We start from the raw sequence: 15842 nt of genomic DNA, 5'->3' as shown, positions 1-15842 counted from the left end.
TCACGCTGCTTTCCTACTATCAGTTATCGGATCCTGGCCCATCTTGTTTTTATCTGTTTTCCCACCCACAATCCCCTTCTTGCTATAACTAGGTTATTTTGAAGTAAATCCCAAACATCATATAATTACATTTGTAGATATTTCAATATAGTCTCTGAAGATAGCAACTCTTAAAAAAAAACAAAAACACAGCCTAAGTGTCATTATTGCCTTTGTGGTAAACACAAGGTAAGTAGGCTCACTTAGAAGTAACCCACTTAGAGGTGAAGAAGGTGAAGCAGGAGGAGGTAGGTTTTTTAATAACTGGCAGGAATACGGAATCGCTTATTGTAAAGGAAAGTATTATAATTTTTTTTAAAAATTCAATTATTTTTGTTGCACAGATATCAGTGTTTTAAATCAGCTTGGATGTATCAAGTCTTACATGAAGGATTCCACTTTCCCTATGACTACGCAAACCTGCGGACAGCCCAGCTGGTGTATGACCGAGAGGTTCAGTGGACGCTGGGAGCCATTCTGTATAAAACACGATTCTTACCACTCAGGTAAAGTAAGACTGACCAATCTGGAATCTTGAGCTCAGGGTATCAGTTGATGTCTCAGAACAGATTTTGTTGTTTTTTTTTTAAACTGGCTTAGAATAGGTCTTAAGTGACCTTCCTCCCTACACCCTCACAAAAACAAACTCCTATTACTTCCATGTGAGCCCCTATTACTATCAGGCATGCTCAAAGAAGGTTGAGCATTACTGGTTTGGAGTTTGTTACTCAGCTTTGCTACCTCAGAAATCCAGCTTTATTTGTTTACTCAGCTTTAGGACTGAGCTCTTACTAATCGCTTCCAAGATGCTGACAAGCTAAAATGTCATTCTTGGGTAACCCTGGAAAACACATCTGACTAAAGAACAGGGGTAGGATGTCTAGAGCAATCTTTTGTAATGGAGAGAGGCACTCCAGAAATTGTGTCACTGACTTTGAAGGCTTTTTTGGTGGGTCAGAATTAGGATAAATGACGTGAGGTGTTTTTAGTAGGGCTACTTTCATCAAACTCTGGTAGCCTGATGCCTTACTTTTATGTACTGTAAGATATTTGGGACAATTTTTAGGTACTCTGTACCCTAGACTGTTTCAGATAAACTTAGATGAATTTTTCATCTTTGATGTCTGTTCCTCTAAACTCAATATTGTCAGGAGCCAGGCAGGTGACAGAAATGAGGGAAGTGGGCTAGGTGATGGTTGCCCACAACTGGAGAGTATACCCCAATTAATGGGCTGATTACCATCACTCACAAGTGCTGTCCCAGCATTGCCAGTTCTCATCAGTCCAGAAAAGCTGGAGATCCATATTTTTTATGAAGTCTTTCAGTTTAGAGATTCACACTATAAAAGAACACTGCAGGTCAAACAAGACAAAACTAGATCTGGGATCCGGACCGCTGGAGTGGCTTCTGTTCTAGCCAGGTGGACCATTGCACTTGGTTTTCATATCTTCTCTCTATTTTTTTCAGGCTATAATATAGTTGATCAGGTAACAGCTTTAGATATATCCTAGATCCTAAGAAAACGTAGTAACTTTATTATTCTTTTTTTGAGACAGGGTCTTGCTCTGTCGCCCAGGCTGAGTGTGGTGGCAGTGCCATATTCATAGCTCACTGCAACCTTGAACTCCTGGGCTCAAGTGACTTTCCCGCCTCAGCCTTCTGAGTAGCTGGGAGTACAGGTGCTTACCACCATGCCCAGCTAAAATTTTTAAATTTTTCTTTTGGAGAGATGGGGTTTTATTATGTTGACCAGGCTGGTTTTGAACTCCTGGCTTCAAGTAATCCTCCTGGCTTGGCCTCCCAAAGTGCTTCGATTACAGGCATGTGCCACTGCGTTCGGATGCATGGCAACTTTAACAAAAGAATTTAGACACACTCTGATTTCTATATCGGATTTAGGGGATACCATATTCTCATTCGTACTATATTTATAAACCATATTTTAAGATTTACGTTACAGAGGGCCAGTCTAGCCTTTCTGTTCATTTTTTGAGCTTCAGTTTCAAAGGCCTTCTCATTTTGCCTTAGATTCTGGATGGTATAAGCCTGGAGGTCCCCTCTGGAGGCCATGGGAAGGAAGACACAGGAGGGATCTTGTGGCAGCCCTGGGGCTGGGGATGTTCTTCAGCTTTGCCTGCTCTGTGGAGCTGGTGTCATAAAATGTTTATGTGGATGGAATAAAACTACAGGGCCTTTCAACTCAGAGTAAATGTCTCTCTCTGAAACAGTTTTTTCCACCTACAAATTCTTAATTCTTCCCTAGGGATCTTCGGCAGGAAGGTGTCCGACAAGCCCATGGTAGCTGGTTCCGTCTCTCATTTGTATACAACCACTATCTCTTCTTTGCCTGTATCCTGGTGGTGCTACTGGCTATCATCCTATACCTTCTACGGCTACGCCGAATTCACCACCGACAAACGCGAACCTCAGCTCCATTGGACTTGCTGTGGCTTGAAGAGGTGGTGCCCATGATGGGAGTACAGGTGGGGCCGTGAGGCCAGGCCAGGACCAGAGAAGCTTGAGCACCCCCAAGTTGCTGCTCATTGAATTCCTCTACTTTCTTGTTGGGCCTCAGATGCTGTGATGCCTGACCTTTTGGGTATCTGCCCTTGGAATTTCTACTTTACTTTCTACCATGATTCCTTCTAAGTACCCAGGTCTTCTCTGAGAGAAGCTATAATTTAATCTGTGAGGAACTAAATGACAGGAAATTGGTGCTAATACAGGGGACCAAGCTTTGTCCAATTGAAGCAGGCTTCGACTCCTTCTTCTGAAAGGTCTGGTATGTTCCTGGGATCTCATCTTTTCTTCCCTTGCTGAAGCATGAAGTTTGGCATTGGACACACTGGAAGCCTGGTTGAAATAAAACTCGTAGCATCTGACTGATACAAAGCCAGAGACATTCTAGAAAGTGCAGCAGCACCTTCTTTCTCTGTAACAGAGATATATCATTTATGTGGAGATCCACAGCCTTTAATAAGGATCCAAGATCTTTGCAGTTCAATGGACCACATAGGAATTTCCAGGCACCAAAATGATATAACTTCCTTGCTTACTTTGACAAAGAAGCCATCATAGGTGATCCAAGATCCCTGTCATAGTATTGATGTTAGTACATGATTTTAAAGGTTAGAACCCCTTGTAAATTAATGATCTGTGGAAGATTTTAGTATCTTATCTGATGCCTGGTATGACCAGGATAGAACATTTTTCCATGTCTATGTGCCTCACAGGCTGTCTGGGCATTAATTTTGCTTTTTGAGCCTTAAGTGTGTTAGTAGGATGGAAAAGCTATAATGGGGACTGGGAACCTGGATTTGTCTGATTTTAGGTTACTGCCTCCTAGGCCTGTTTTTGTGAGACTTTAGACAGGAAGATTCAAAGACAGTTTTTTCATTTCACTGCAAGATTAATATGTAGTTTGGGGAATGTATTTGAGTTGTTTTTAAAAGAGAAGAACAGAATCAGGAGAGTGGGCAAAGGCAATAAAATCAAAGTTCTTATTGTTTTAAGAAATGGAAGTTTTCTCAATTTCTGACTCTTGGAATGTCAGAAAAGGAGCAAATTCTAAACTTTGGAATAGATCGATCTGTTCATAAGCCACCTGGCAAGTTTCAGAACCTCTATTAAGAGACTGCTCGGTCATAAGCAGCACTTCCATTAATGAAGTGAGAGGAAAAGCCATAATAATTACATTTTCACCCACTATCCTTCAGGAGCTTCGCTTCTCCTCTACATTTAGCCATTAATTGTGTAAGGATTTCTCTCCATCAGCTCTGTATGGTGTCTGTCTTATACTTTACCCTTTCCTACATGCAGCCTTGAATGTCCTGTCCACGAATTTGCTCTCAGAGCTAGGAACATTTTCTTTTCTTTTTGTCACCTTTGATTTCTGAGATTAGATTAATAGGGGAAAAAGTCCCTGGCTTTAAAGAAAAAAAAAGTAGAACTCTTCAAAAATAAATTTTATACTGGGAACAAGAAAGGAATCAAATGCTTTATAAAACAGAAAAAGAAATTAAGATCTTCCTAGAAATAAACTAAGATAAAAATAAGTATGCTGACCCTTGGTTGGTAGATAAAAAGATGACCAGTCTTGTATTGTTTAAGAATGAGGTAAGCATAGACTAAACATGCAGACTCTGTTCTTTTTTTTATTTTTTTTTCCTTGGAGGCAGGGCCTCATGCTGTTGCCCAGGCTGGAGTGCAGTGGTGCAATATCATGGCTCACTAGCCTCAACCTCCTGGGCTCAAGCAATCCTCCCACCTCAGACTCCCAAGTAGCTGGGACTACAGGTATGCACCACCACACTCAGCTAATCTTTTACTTTTTTAGAGATGGAGCCTCACTATGTTGTCCAGGCTGGTCTCAAATGCCTGGGCTCAAGCAATCGTCCCACCTTGGCCTCTCAAAGTGCTGGGATTATAGGAATGAGCTACGGCACCTGGCCTCCGTTTCTTTGGAAATATGTTACCTTTTATTAGGGCTTCTTTCATAGCAATTTCCTTTGGTTTTTAGGACTTCTACACTGCTTTGATTTTCTTTTGGTACCTGTATTCCATGAACCTTATGAATGCTGCTTAAAAATAATGTCAAGGCCAGGCATGGTGGCTTGTACCTGTAATCCCAGCACTTTGGGAGGCCAGGGCGGGTGGATCACGAGGTCAGGAGTTCGAGACCAGCCTGGCCAAGATGGTGAAACCCCATCTCTACTAAAAATATTAAAAAATTAGCTGGGTGTGGTAGCATGCGCCTGTAGTCCCAGCTACTCAGGAGGCTGAGGCAGAAGAATCACCTGAACCCAGGAGGCGGAGGTTGCAGTGAGCTGAGATCATGCCACTACACTCCAGCCTGGGTGACAGAGTGAGAGTCCACAACAACAAAAAATAATGTCAAAATATGTTTTAGCTAGCTATTGCCTACTTAGTTAACATTTTCTTTTGCCTCATCTTGGTTTCCAAATACTATCTTTGGTTTTCTTGTTAGAGCTAATCAATGATCTAGTCGGAAACTACTTGACTGGCTAACAGTGATCATATTCATGTGCTAAAAATGAAGCTGAAACAGGGAAGTAAGGGATTGGCCCAATTTGAAAGCTCTTATTAGTTTTCTTCATCCTGGCTGTAATAATAACCATTATTTGTTAAGCCTTTGTTATGTACCAGACACTGCTAAGGATTTTATGTGTATTATTTAGTCATTACAACAACCTTTTAAATTGATATTACTCTGTTCTTTTTATAGTTGAGAATCTCAGGATATCTACATTTATCACTTTTTCAATATATATGTATTTCTTATTTTGTTTTGGAGTGTTTAATGTGTTATATCCTGTTCATTAGTTTAATATTATAGGATCTAGGCTTGTCTTTATTACCATGAGCAAGGCTTCCAGGAGTTTCATGATACTGAAGGAAAATTTTATCATCCCTCAGAAGAACTGAATATTTACTGTTGGTATTGGCTCCTGTGCTGCTTCTGTTCTCCCAATTAATAGATTTTAAATGAAATCTCATTAGCTAGAAACAAAAGCCATTTATTCCTTGCTAAGGGCCAATTACTTAAATATATTGCTTCCTTATAATAAAATAGCTTATAGGAGCAGAAATCTATCTTGCCTTACCCTTTGGTTTTTAAAGATTTCTTTTGTATTTGCATTTTTGCACTTTGGTGATTCTCCCATGAAGATCATTATGGTGTCATAAAATTCACATTCCACTGGTCCTTTGAATCTTACCAACCACTCTTGTTAACAGAAGCAATGAACCTGAACTGTTTTACTAGGCTTGTTACTACTGAGACAGGTCACAGATGTCAACGCAGGAGTCAGTGGCTTGTAGTGATGCTTTTTAGTCTTGTGATAGCAAAATCCATCACTTTCCCCAAATTCTTGTTGCTAGAACATAATGAAAATATGTAAAATATCCATTTACGTGGCATTTCATTCACTTAAGTTGCAGTTAACTCTAAACCAAATTATACCATTTTTTCTTCTCAGTACTTTAGTTCCTTGAATTTCCTTGGTCTGGGAAATTTTTGTTGAGATTTTTCTTTTTGTTTTTTATAAATAATTTCAACTTATTTTAGACTCGGGGGGTACAAGTGCAGGTTTGTTATATGAGTATATTGAGTGATGCTGAGGTTTGGGGTACAGATCCCATCACCAGCTGGTGAGCATAGTACCTAATAGTTTTTCAACCCATGCTCTCCTCTCTCCCTCCCTGCTCTAGTGGTCCAGTGTCCCTTCTGGTCTGGGAAATTTTCATCACTTTCCATCAATGTTCTATTTATTCTCCAAATATCTTCCAAAGTATCCTGCCCCACCCCCTCCTCTTAGGAATCCTAAGAGATTCCTTTAACTTCAAGATCTTGGCCGGTGATTGCTGAAATGTGGCTGACTGAATGCCTGCCATGCACTTGCTAAGCTAGTCTTTTTAGGCATTAACATTTATTATCATATCCATATTTACATTTTTGAAATAAAATAATTTATACTTCTCACTGGTATCATCTACACAGATGCTTCTCAACAGTTTTGTGTTTTGCTTTTTGTCAGGGATGGAAGACAGGAGAATGGTATCACTTAAGGGAAAGAACAGTAAGTAGGCTTAATGAATGGCAGATCTGGGTTCTAGTTCTGGCTTTGTCATTTACTAGCTCTGGTACCCCATGCAAGTCACTTATCATCTCTGGTTCAGTTCTCATCTATACAACAATGTGGCTAGACAAGATTAGAAACTAATGGCAGATGACAAGGTAGAAAAGTCATGTGGCTTTGGGAAGAGCATTCTGTCCTTTGGTTTAGAAGACCAGGCTGCCCAAAAAAGCCTCCAATTTTATCCATAACCCCTGATGATAAGGTTGGTAGAAATGGAGTTTCTAATACCAATCATAATAAATTTCAGAAGAGTTTTAAAGCTGGGATTTTAAAGGTCTTCTGGCCAACCCCCTTGATTTGTATGGGTGATGAAATTGAGGCCCAGAGCAGTTGCAATATGTGTGAAGTCACAGTGTCTGGCCTCCTAGGCCCCACGTTTCTCTGTAACACAGACACCCCAACTACTTTGTCAGCTACAGCGAATGCTCATTGACAGAATCTTTCTGCAAGTATATTTAAATAGAATCTATTCTTTATAAAACAGCTGGCCACAACTAACCATGCCCAATCTTTATAACTGCTTCTGACATTCATTTATGACTGCTTTGCTCACATTTAGGAGTAAACTTTGAAAAAAATGCTTTGCTTGAAATAGTGCCAAGTTTTCACTACATCTATTCTAGTTTCTGTATTTCTTTTAGTACTTTTAAATTTTATACATCTTTTTAAAACAATTAATTTTACACAATTTCCTTTACCACAGCATCCAAGCAATTCATTAGATGACTACAGCCTAGATGAAGGTATAAATGCCTATTACGTCTACCTCATTAAAGAACTTCGTTGTTAATTCTTGGACAGTTTCCAGACTCTGTTACAGAAACAGAGGGCTGTTTCTTTTTGTTGTCTTTAAACTTTTCAAATTAATTCAAAACTAGTATCTAGTTGTCCTTTTTGCTGTGGTATGTGGTATAAATGTTGATTGGGAATAAGAATTATGGTAGAAATAGCAGATGTTTCAAATTCTTCCACTTTAGTCTCTTAGGAACGCTAGCTCCAGTGTCCAGCCCGAGGCAATATGCTCTGTCAAACTTGTGAGAATTTTGTTGGTGTTACAAAAAATATTACTGTTAAAAAAACTAAGACTCAAGACCAAAAGTTTTGATTAATAATAGGATTGTTAGTCAATATTTTGATTAATACTATAAAAAAGCAAACAGTGAATATACCTCAAATCGAACACTTATTAGGTTGTGTTCTTTGCCCGCTCTCTCTCTCATAACATGGATCTAAGTTGAAAAGCTGTGGCACCTTGTTTGGGTGTCCCATCTACCCTGTTCTCTGTTTCTGCAGATGGCTTGTTCAAGCTTCATTTTAAGCCTGCTCTGTCTACTTATATCCTAATAGACTTCTCTTGTGTTATTACACATTTTTCTTTTGCTCTAATATTTCATTATTTTCCAGTTTGTCGGTACCATTATTAGAGGGACAGGAAAGGAATAACATACTAGTTGACCATTTTGTTTCTCTGGAAATCTGAGCAATAGCAGATCCTTTTAATAAAATTGAATCATTACTAATACTACAAGGGCTTTCACTTTTGAGATGTAATCCATCATTGCTTGCCATTTTTATGAAAACCAAAGTTGAAAAATTTTCTGAATCACAGGCTATGTATAGCCACACATACATGACTTCAGGTTAGCATAAAGATATGTCTGCTCCTGAGCCTCTCCTTTTAAAGTAGGGCAGCCACTTGTATACCCTCTGGTGGCCCACTCCTCCTTCTCCACTCCAAGGAAACTCTGGTACTTTCCTAAGTGGCCCCTCCTACAGAGCACTTGCCAGCATTTGGCTGCTGCTGGTGAAGACTGCCCCTTATTAGCTTCATTAGTGTCTTTCTTCAAGCAGGAATCCCAGACACACACAGTTTTCTAGTATTCCTGTTACTGTGTTGTATTTGAAGTTCTCATTCTACAATTTCCTTTTAGTTGAAGCCCTGAAGCGCATGCCGTCTCCCCCATTATTTCTACCTTGATCGATGGCCTCTGCAGAGTGTGGTGAAAGACATCTTTTGATTATGATCCACAACTAGACACACCACACTTTAAAAAACCAAAGGCTGACTTCATTACATTGCTTTGGAGAGCTGTTAAGACTATGTTTTTTTACTGCTTCACATTAAACAATAATTTTGCAGGATTTTGAATTCTTAACATTCTCACTGACAAACATTTTAAGTCAGTGTTGAGGAAAATGTGCAATGCATGTTAGAGAGGTGATGCATTCTCCCTTATGCAAGGACATGGGTATATGTGTTACATATGCTGATATATAATCCACCATTCATCCCAGGACCACAAGTGTAGCTATAGATAAACTGGTTATCCTAAAATTATGATCATCAGTGTTGACCTCTGCAACCAACATTGCTTTAGGGAGTTGCTAACCATTACCCCTGCTACAATAAATAGTATTTGTCAGTCTAAGTTACAGACAAAATATTCTAAGTTGACTGATTAAGAAAGCCATGTGTTTTAATTTCCTTCATGTTTTAAAAACAATGGACAGAAATACAGAGAAACTTTTGAAAATACTAAGGGAAATTTATTTAATCCTATAGGTATATGGTGCCTTTTTGGGAAAAAGATATTTGGGATATCAAGCATCAATCTGTAATTGTCCATTTTCCATTCATGCATTAACTGATTCAATATTTGATATGTGTCTGGCAGTGCTGGCAATAACAAATATGAAAAATAAGACAATCATTCACTGGGAGCTCATAGGTGGCATAATACCGTTATATAGCTAAATGTAACCAGTTGTTTTTCCAGATGTATTCATCATCTGTAATAAAAATGAAGTAAAACATCTGAAGCTTTATTCACCAGTTGCTACTTCCTTGGAACTGTAGAAGCATTAATATATGGTTCTTTGGGTTGGGTCACACTGCCCTCTGCTGACTCACTTATTAACTAAGGACAACCTGGGTTTGAGGATCAGGAGAGGATGGTGTGGGAACCTGCCTTTGAAGGATTTTGAACTTTGAAACTAAAGTTCCCTTTCTTTGCAGGATTCTATCCAGAAAAGACCATTTCCTACTAACATACTAACAGGATCCATATAGCATATCAAATGATAGGGTGGGGTGGAAATTAGAAGGGAATGGGAATAAGCTAGTCAGAACTTTCTAAGGTAACTAGTCTATTAGGACCTAAGCCAGTGGTCCCTAGACTTGTCTGCACATTGGATACCTGGGGAACTTTTAAAATATGCCTTTTATTACCTCCAGAGATTGTGAGTTCATTGGTCTTACATGAGGCTTGGGTTTTGGGATTTTTCTGACATTCAAATGAGAGAGAAGTTGGGAATCTCTTCTAGGCAATAGCATAAGCCCATCAGGGTCTAGGATTTATGAAAAATTGACAAACTGTTTTGCTAAGATTCACCTGTGTTAGTCTGTTTGCATTGCTATAAAGAAATACTGGAGAATTTTTATAAAGTAAAGAGGTTTATTTGGCTCACAGTTCTGCATAGAACTGTACAGGCGGCATGGCGCTGGCATCTGCTTCTGGTGAGGTCCTCAGGTAGTTTACAATCATGGTGGATGGTGAAGGGGAGCCAGTGTGTCACATGGTGAGAGAGCAGGAGAGAGAGGAAGTTCTAGGCTTTGTTTTGAGACAAAGTCTTGCTCTATAGCCCAGGCTGGAGTGCAGTGATGCGATCTTGGCACCCTGCAACCTCCACCTCCTGGGTTCAAGTGATTCTCCTGCTTCAGCCTCCCAAGTAGCTGGGACTACAGGCATGCAACACCACGCACAGCTAATTTTTTGTATTTTTAGTAGAGATAGGGTTTCACCATGTTAGCCGGGATGGTCTCAATCTCCTGATCTCATGATCTGCCTGCCTTGGCCTCCCAAAGTGCTGGGATTACAGGCGTGAGCCACTGCGCCTGGCCCAGTTCCAAGTTCTTTTAAACAACCAGCTCTTGCATAAACTACCAGAGTGAGAACTCACTCATTCCTATGGGGATGGCACAAAGTCATGCATAAGGGATCCACCCCCAGGACCCAAATAACTCCCACTAGGCCCACCTCTAACACTGAATGTCACATTTTGAACATGAGATTTGGAGGGGACAAAACATCCAAACCATATCACCACCTGAGAATGGCACATTACAGGTCACACAAACTTACAGAGTACTGGAGTTGAAAAAACTGAGATCACCTAGTTCAGAGATTAAAAATGGGAAATGTTAGGTCATAGATCATTTATGGCTCCCAGACATGTTGAGCCTGTATAACATTTTTAAAAATCTTGAAATTGGTTCCCAATACTTAATTGAGAGCTTTCACATAAAAATCTAGATTTGTGGCTTTTAAAAAGCCAGAAGATTTGGTGACTTAAACACTGTAAAATTAAACATTTATATCTGAATCCAGCCATCTCTTTTTGCTTTGTAAATGAGGTCAAGGATGAAATCCAGATGTTTGTTTTCCCTGTGTGTTTGTATTGTTACTGTATGGAATCTAAGTATATCCAAGGAAAACTAAAGATAAACTTATTTTCCTTATTTCAAAAAGCAAAACAAAAACCCAGAAGATCTAACAACCCTGGACCTGTAGAGCAGCAGCAACAACCAGAACTCAGCAGTAGTTTAGCCCGAGCTGGCGCACCTGCTCGCCAGTGTTATGGTCTCCACCAGCCTGACCCCAGAGATCATTTGATTTTGGTCTACCCTACTCTTGCCTTCTACAGAATTAAAACTAACTTCCTGCAACTTTCACCCATTGCTCCCAGCTCTGCAGCACATTGGAAGCTCACTCCTTCTTCTGCATGAGAGGGCTTCAACAGGAAAGGAATCTTGCTCTCTCCCCAAATGTTCTCTTCTCCCGTTAAATATCCCTAGTTCCTTTAACTATTCCCTGTGTGATAGGGGTTCTGGACTCCTCACCATCCTGGTCACTTCTTCTGGATACACACTTAAGTGACCACAATGGTGAAATGCAACATGTTAGAGGTATTCTGGCTATGGCTGTGACACGTCTACTGAGAAAACCTGAAGTACCACTAATTTTTCTGTTACCATATAATAATAACATGAATACTAGTTGGTTCATTTTGAATCTGAAACCAACTGAAATCCCCAAGTCTTTCTTATATGAAATGATATAAAGCCAGGTTTCTTCAGCCCAAACTTATACAACTTATTTAATTTAAATGAATATGTTACATTTCTAATCTGTTTAATTTCATTTTGATGGGGTCACTCTGGGACTGTTTTCAGTTGCCACTGTCATCTATTATATTAGCAACATTGGGTTGCTTCATCCTCAAATCACGTTTCCAATGCCTTCATCCAAATCACTGATTTAAAAAATAAAGTTGAATAAGACAGAGCCTTATAAAATATCAATAGAGACCAAAATCACACTAATTCAGCAGTCAACAATTTGTTTAAATATCTGGATAGATGTCCACATACTACACCATCAAGGCCATCTCTTTCTTATTACAAGACTGTTAGGAAACCCTCTCAGGAACCAATTTATACTGATTCTGTTCCTGTGACTTATACTTTTTGTTTGTTTGTTTGTTTGTTTGTTTGTTTTTTTAAATAAGACGGGGTTTCACCATGTTGGTCAGGTTGGTCTTGAACTCCCGACCTCAGGTGATCCGCCCGCCTTGGCCTCCAAAGTGCTTGGATTACAGGCGTGAGCCCCCATGCCCAGCCTGACTTAGTAATGTTAACAGACTTATCAAAAGAGGAACTAGCCAGGTGCAGTGGTTCACGTCTGTAATCTCGGCACTTTGGGAGGCTGAGGCGGCTGAGGCAGGTGGATCACTTGAGGTCAGGAGTTCGAGACCAGCCTGGCCAATATGGTGAAACCCCCTTCTCTACTAAAAATATAAAATTAGCTAGGCTTGGTTTGTGCCTGTGGTCCCAGCTACTTGGGAGGCTGAGGCATAAGAATCCCTTGAACCTGGGAGGCAGAAGTTGCAATGAGCTGAGATCAAGTCACCGCACTCCAACCTGGGCAACAAGAGCAAAACTCTGTCTCAAAAAAAAAAAAGAGGAACTAGGCTTGACGTGGAGGCTCACACCTGTAATCCCAGCACTTTGGGAGGCCGAGGGCAGATCACGAGGTCAGGAGTTTGAGACTAGCCTGGCCAATATAGTGAAACCCTGTCTCTACTAAAAATACAAAAAACTAGCTGGGTTTGGTGGTGGGTACCTGTAATCCCAGCTACTTGAGAGGCTAATGCAGGAGAACTGCTTGAACCCTGGAGGCAGAGGCTGCAGTGAGCCAAGATTGCACCACTGCACTCCAGCCCAGGCAACAGTGCAAGACTCCATCTCAAAAAAAAAAAAAGAGGAACTAGGTTAGTGCTTGAGAAATCCAAGTGGGTTTTGGTGATTACCTCCTTTTCCAAGTACTTACAAACTATTTTGCTACATATATACATTAAGCTTGTCAAAGTCTGTAACTTCTCCATTTCTGAAAATCAGGATATTAGAAGACATTACCTATTTTTTTGCTGAAGATCAGCTGGCTACTTTGGGGTATGGCTAATCCTATCCTTTGAAACTTCACCTAAGTGAAGTTAAGATCATAAAGAAATTCTATTTAGGCAGAATTAAGGACTCAGGAGAACAAGGAGATAGAAATCATATATGTGGAACCAAGAGATTGCCAACACTGAAAATCCTGACACAAAACCTGTTACGCAGCAAATGGCAGACATTTCTCTCTCTACATTAAAACTGATTTTCAACATGAAAAGCAGATTTAAAAAGGAACCTTTAGGGTAACCATACTTAATGCATTCTTGATCCAGTGACTATCTCAAAACAAGAAAAGATTTTTAAATAAGCTGACCATTTGGAAACCACTTGATATGTCAAGGTCATCTCATACAAAAACCCCAGTTCTTATGCTCTCTGATGAGCTCTCAAAAGCACGGTTATAGTCCCAGGAAGCTGGTCCTCTGAGAATCATTTTGGGACTCTTCGGAGTTCATTCATCAGCCAAAGAGCACCAGTGAGCAAAGCCAAGGATCCTGACTGGTGAGTGGCAGCCAGAGGAGTTGGGACGTACATCAGCAGTGTGCTAATGCCCAAGCCAACCTGTCACGAAGGAAAGAAGGCAATAGGAAAGGCAGTAGCCAAAAGTTCACACTGAAAATCACCAGGCGCCGATAACCACACACCAACCTCTACATCCTCCCATCAGGGCAGTGAAAATACACACATTTTTAATTTCACAAGCAGATATGCTACAATGAAAGAAATTCGAACAAAATTGGTAAACCTAAAATTCCCCTTAATATCCTTCATTCCATCCCAATTTCCCAAAATAGTCACTGTTACCAGTTTTGTACTTACACTTTAGTATGTTTATAGAAAAATACACAGTTTTGTGCTTTTGAAAAAACATTGTTCTGTGTCACTTGCTCTTTTTCCACTTTACAGTATGTTTTGAGATCTTTTTTTTCTTTTTTTCCTTTTTTTGTTCTTTTGTTTTTTTGTTCCAAGAACTCGAGATCTTATTTAAACTGCTGTACAGTATATTCCACAGTATGGATATACCATAGTTGTTTAACTATTTAAGTTGTTTCCAATTTTTCACTATAACAATTCTATGATGAATTTCCTCATACAAAAGATCTTTGCGAATTAGGCTGTTTCTAGGACAGACACTAATAAGTCCATTTGCTGGGCCAAAGGATTATCCATTTAACTTTTAAAAGATATTGCCAAATTCCTCTCTGAAAAAAACTGTACCGACATGCTGTCACCAAGAATATTTGAAGGTATCCATTTCCCTATGCCCATGGCAATACCTAATTATCATTTTCTCATTTTTTCCCAATTTGATAGGAACAAAATGGTACTCATTTAAAATGTGCTCCTCTCTGATTATCAGGGAAACTGAATAGCTTTTCATGTTTCCTGGCCATTCATCATTCTTTTTGTGGTAATTGTGTACCGATGTCCTTTACTTATTTTCTGGTTATTAATCTTTTTTGTTTTTTGAGACACAGTCCCAGTCTGTTGCCCAGGCTGGAGTGCAGTGGCACAATCTTGACTCACTGCAACCTCCACCTCTTGGGTTCAAGCAATTCTTCTGCCTCAGCCTCCTGAGTAGCGGGACTACAGGTGCACACCACCACACCCAGCTAAATTTTGTATTTTTAGTAGTGACAGGGTTGCACCATATTGGGCAGGCTGGTCTCGAATTCCTGACCTTGTGATCTACCCACCTGGGCCTCCCAGAGTGGTGGGATTATAGGCGTGAGCCACCACACCTGGCCTAATCTTTTAATTTATTGTAAGTATGGAAAATATTTTCTCCTAGTCTGTCACCTTTCCTTTTTTTCCTTTTAACAGACAGGATCTCACTCTGTTGCCCAGGCTGGGGTGCAGTGGTGTGATCTTGGCTCACTGTAGCCTCAACCTCCCTGGCCTGGGTGATCCTCCCACCTCAGCCTCCCAAGTAGTTTGGACTACAGGCACACACCCACATGCCCATCTATTTTTGTATTTTTGGTAGAGATGGGGTTTTGTCATGTTGCCCAGGCTGGTCCCAAATTCCTGGCTCAAGTGATCTGCCCACCTAAGCCTCCCAAAGTGCTGGGATTACAGGCATGAGCCATTGTGCCCAGCCTCTTTTTAACTTTGTACTGGGGATACTGTCAGACCACAAAGAAGTGGTTTATACCTGTGTATACGCCAAAGCCAGCAGTGTCATTGCTGCCATCTTGGTCCTTCTAGGAAGGGGAATTCTCCGGGAAAAGAAGTACAGCACTGTAATGGCAGTGACTGAAGTGATTCCCTGCAGGAAATAAAGATTCTAACACATTAGAAAGAAGTGCCAGGTTTCTACTCACCTTACATGTATCTCCTCCAGAAACCACTCAGCAACCAAGAAGTACCTTCCTGTACCAGTCACAGAGAAGATCCCCGCAGTTCCACCCTGATTACTCCTCCGCAGACTGTCTCTTCCACCGTCATCTTCTGCTTGCCACTTAAACGTTGGTGTGACCCAGGGCTCCACCTAAGTTTCTGTATGTACCACTTTATATACCCTCACTCCCAGTGATCTCATCCACCTTCCAATGTGGGCGTTCCCCTCTTTTTTTTTTTTTTTTTTTTTGTGACGGAGTTTCACTCTTGTTACCCAGGCTGGAGTGCA

General features: G+C 40.3%; 2 protein-coding genes across 4 annotated transcripts in view; one reads left to right on the top strand and one right to left on the bottom strand.

Moving 5' to 3' along the window:
- ENTPD7 (ectonucleoside triphosphate diphosphohydrolase 7) overlaps window positions 1-4091 on the top strand; it is a 55795-nt gene extending 51704 nt beyond the window's left edge. Inside the window, exons 12-13 of the mRNA XM_017531289.2 lie at window positions 384-545; window positions 2304-4091. Coding sequence (XP_017386778.1) covers window positions 384-545; window positions 2304-2535 — 394 coding nt within the window. The 3' untranslated portion in view covers window positions 2536-4091. The remainder of the gene's footprint in view (window positions 1-383; window positions 546-2303) is intronic.
- Window positions 1-15842, bottom strand: part of LOC108306385 (cytochrome c oxidase assembly protein COX15 homolog) — a 38110-nt gene that overhangs the window by 7677 nt on the left and 14591 nt on the right. For 2 of the 3 annotated variants that reach the window (XM_017531281.2, XM_017531282.2), the window contains 2 exons: window positions 15369-15482; window positions 13178-13774 (listed from right to left, as the gene is read on the bottom strand). In XM_017531281.2, the coding sequence (XP_017386770.1) occupies window positions 13643-13774; window positions 15369-15482 (246 nt within the window). In that variant the 3' untranslated portion in view covers window positions 13178-13642. Of the gene's footprint in view, window positions 1-13177; window positions 13775-15368; window positions 15483-15842 lie in introns of those variants that run through there. The other variant, XM_037739541.1, reaches the window with a different exon arrangement.

This window comes from Cebus imitator, unplaced genomic scaffold, assembly GCF_001604975.1.
Source record: "Cebus imitator isolate Cc_AM_T3 unplaced genomic scaffold, Cebus_imitator-1.0 Scaffold71, whole genome shotgun sequence".
In the NCBI taxonomy this organism is placed as follows: Eukaryota; Metazoa; Chordata; class Mammalia; order Primates; family Cebidae; genus Cebus; species Cebus imitator.
This window is presented reverse-complemented; position numbering and strand designations above follow the sequence as displayed.